The following is a 3,572-nucleotide window of genomic DNA, read 5'->3' as shown; positions in this document are numbered from 1 at the left end:
AGGAATACTTCCTAACTCTTGAGATGACAAGATAAATGTATGGTATTCTTGTGGGTGGGACACAAAGAGAGGTAAGAAACAGGCAAATAATATTTAATAATATGATCCCAACATTTGTAGCAAATTTTGGTCACAAACGTAAAGATAACAGAGGCTCCATTTTCTCAAAGAAGAATTAGGTTCCTGGAACATGCTAAGATAGTGTGTGACCTTGATGGTTTTCAATACCATTTCTATAACATGCATGATTTATCTGTTTACTTTAAACTAGAATAAGACCCTATATTTCAACCCAAATAAAGATTTGAAAATACTTTTGAAAGCTTAGTAAACTAAGAGTCAGAACCAGAGAAAGAGATTAATTTGCATAAGAGGGCATTCAAAGTGGGTGAGAAGAAGGGGAAGGCATGGTATAAATAAAAGTCACCTGTGGAGTTTCTTCAAACATCAGGTTTCTCTTTTTCTCCCATCTAGGTTCCCCTTCAGGCTGTCCCACCTTCATAGCAGGAAATACCCCATTCTGGAGAATCAGTACTAAGATATCTCATCTCTCAGGTGATCTGAGAGGATATGTCCCAGTCAACATTCCTAACTTCTATCCCCATAAGGCTCTGAATTGTCAAGTGTGTTGACTGCTCAGCCCAAATTCCTTTCTAGGAAGTCATCCCATGCTCACAAGAAACATATCTGACACTTTGTGACTCCACTCCAATCACCACTGATTGGACTAGGAGATGACCAACCAACTAAGGGCAGCCAATCCACAGCTGCAATCTCTGTGATGGGTTGGCATGAAAAGATAAGCAGAGCCGCATCCTGTTCTTAAGACTGTGTGTTTAGAAACACAAGAGATCGAAGCAGTAGGCAACAGAAATACGGTGAAAACAGACAGGATAATAGGGTAAGAAGTCAGGGCAAAGTGAATGCACAAAGATGAAGACACGACAGTAGGCAAAAGCTATGAGACAGAGAAAAGACACACAGGATAATAGTGGAGATACAAACAGACACTCAAATCCAAGGACAACAGTGGAGTTCCAGAGGAAGGATCCATAAACTTTTACTGATGTGGTCTCTAGAGCTATCTTGGATCCATAATCAAAATCTGGCTCCAATTTTTATGAGACACCACTCCAATAAGACTCCTGTTTTTCAATTTTCATGGATATTATTTCCAATATCATTTCACACATATGCTTTCAATAATCTATCCCACCCCAACCCAAGCTAGCTTAAGTCTCTGGTCTATGCAATCAAGAAAGCATACCCGGCTGGGCGCAGTGGCTACGCCTATAACCCCAGTCCTTTGGGAGGCCCAGGCGGGCAGATTACCTGAGGTCAGGAGTTCAAGACCAGCCTGGCCAACATGGTGAAACCCCATCTCTACTAAAAATACAAAAATTAGCCAGGCATGGTGGCATGCATCTGCAATCCTAACTTCCCAGGTGGTTGAGGCAGGAGAATCTATGGAACCCAGGAGGCAGAGGCTGCAGTGAGCCGAGATCGCGCCACTGCACTCCAGCCTGGGTGACAGAGCAAGACTCTGTCTCAAAAAATAAAAAAGAAAGCGTACCTAAAACAATCTGATCTGTGAGCAGCCAAGGTCCAGGTCACAGAGCTCAACAAAATAGAGGTCAGACCATTCAATTCCCAGGGTGCTATAGCAAATTCTCCTACAATACTACACCAGGAAGACAAATGTGAATTGCAGTGGGTGAATTTTATGGTATATAAATTAAACCTTAACAAAGTGGTTAAAGGGGTCAGGAGAGGGGGACTAGAGACAAAGTATAGAGCAGAACAACTAAAATTGACACCAGAGAAATCTTCAAATAAAAACAGACTAATAGTCTGAGTAAGGAAGAAGGCAGCCTACAAATCTCTTGAAGTCTATAAAATGAGATAAATCAATAGACCCTCGACCCCATTCTCTGGACCACAGGATGAGAACATAGCCTTTAAAATGTGAGAAGTGGTTTAAAAAAAATGAAGCGTTAAACATTAAACATTGAGAATTCATGTGCCTAAGACCTTCAAAACGGGTTTGGCACAACAAGCCATGCCCCACAGAGTACATCTTTTGGCGGCAGTGCCAAAGATATGACACTTGTGAAGGATGAACCACAGGTAAGTCCATTAGGGAAATAAAATTTATCTTTATTATTTTCTTCTAATTACAAAAATATACATTTTGTGTAAAATTTTCAAATACAAATTTTGAAATTGTGTAAAAATTTCAAAATAAATATTTTGAAAAGTGCAAGTTTCGCCATAATCTAGCCCCTGCAGAGAGCTACTGTTAAGGGTTTGGTAAGTATCCTTGCAGACACCTTTATCCGCATATATATTTTTATTACCCAAACACATTCATATCTTACAAAAATAGTCTGCAATTTGTTTTCTGTCTCTTAACATACCATTCTTCCCTATACAATGGCATATATATTAAACAGTAGGTTTAACAGCTGCACAGTATTTCACAGCTTGGATGTATCAGTTTATTTAACCATTCTCCTACTGACATTCAGGTTGTTGGTATTTTTTTCATGAATATAAACATTTTAGTGAATATCAGTGACATGTATCTCACACACTGACATGACTATTTCTGTCAGATAAGTTCCTAGAAGTGTTACTATCAAAGTAGCATCCTCATTTGAGGACAGCAAGCTGGTCCTGATCATGCCAGTCTACTTTTAAGTAAATAAGACTCCAAATCTAACATGCAGGCTAGGCCATGAGGCAGAATAGTAGGGCTGAACCAGCTAAAGTCCTAGGGCTCCTGACTTTCCTTGTGAAGAAATCCATACAAGCACCTGGTGGAGGGGGCCAGTGTGAACTGCCAGTTCTTCTGCCCTCAAGCCAGTCAGAGGTTTCCATTTGCTTCCAAGCCTGGACAGCCTGACTCTGACAACAGATCATGTGGAAAGGCCAGAATAAAATATGTAGAATATAAGCAAAGAAACTGAGGCATGCAATTAATTCAGAAAGAGAGAGGAGGACATGAAAGATGCAAAGCTGTGTTTCCGTAAAACAGATTGATTTACCTGTTGCATAATGTAGTGAAATGGCACTGGATTTCATAGTGATCCCTCGGATCTGTTCATCTTCTCTGCTGTCCATGTACCTTAACTGGAAAAATGCAACATATGCATCTTCACTTTCCAAAGAATTAAAATGTAACATTAAAATTTGCTAATTTAGATTTTTGTTTTAAATATTTAAATTTTTATTTTTATTTATTTTTGCACAGACAGGGTCTCGCTATGTTGCCCACGCTAGTCTTGAACTCCTAGCCTCAAGTGATCCTCCCACTTTGGCCTCCCAAAGTGCTGAGATTACAGGTGTGAACCACCATGCCCACCAATGCTTAAATTTTAAACTACATAGAGTCTATTTTTTTTTTTTTTTTTTTTGAGACAGAGTCTTATTCTTTTGCCCAGGATGGAATGCAGTGGCACAATCTCAGTTCACTGCAAACTCTGCTTCCCAGGTTCAAATGATTCTCTTGCCTCAGCCTCCCAAATAGCTGAGATTACAGGCATGTGCTAACATGCCTGGCTAATTTTTGT

The 3,572-nt window shown here is 39.8% G+C and overlaps 1 protein-coding gene across 2 annotated transcripts in view; it reads right to left on the bottom strand.

The window, feature by feature from the left end:
* The window catches only part of EFTUD1 (elongation factor Tu GTP binding domain containing 1), a 154,148-nt gene that overhangs the window by 138,719 nt on the left and 11,857 nt on the right, over positions 1-3,572 (bottom strand). The window contains exon 4 of one of the 2 annotated variants that reach the window (XM_011983678.1): positions 3,048-3,132. The exons of the other annotated variant lie outside the window; for it this stretch is intronic. Coding sequence (XP_011839068.1) covers positions 3,048-3,132 — 85 coding nt within the window. The remainder of the gene's footprint in view (positions 1-3,047; positions 3,133-3,572) is intronic. 2 annotated transcript variants of the gene reach the window in all.

The sequence above is a fragment of the Mandrillus leucophaeus genome, unplaced genomic scaffold (assembly GCF_000951045.1).
Source record: "Mandrillus leucophaeus isolate KB7577 unplaced genomic scaffold, Mleu.le_1.0 Scaffold254, whole genome shotgun sequence".
Classification (NCBI taxonomy): domain Eukaryota; kingdom Metazoa; phylum Chordata; class Mammalia; order Primates; family Cercopithecidae; genus Mandrillus; species Mandrillus leucophaeus.
The sequence above is the reverse complement of the archived record's forward strand: the minus strand, read 5'-3'. Positions and strand labels throughout refer to the sequence as shown.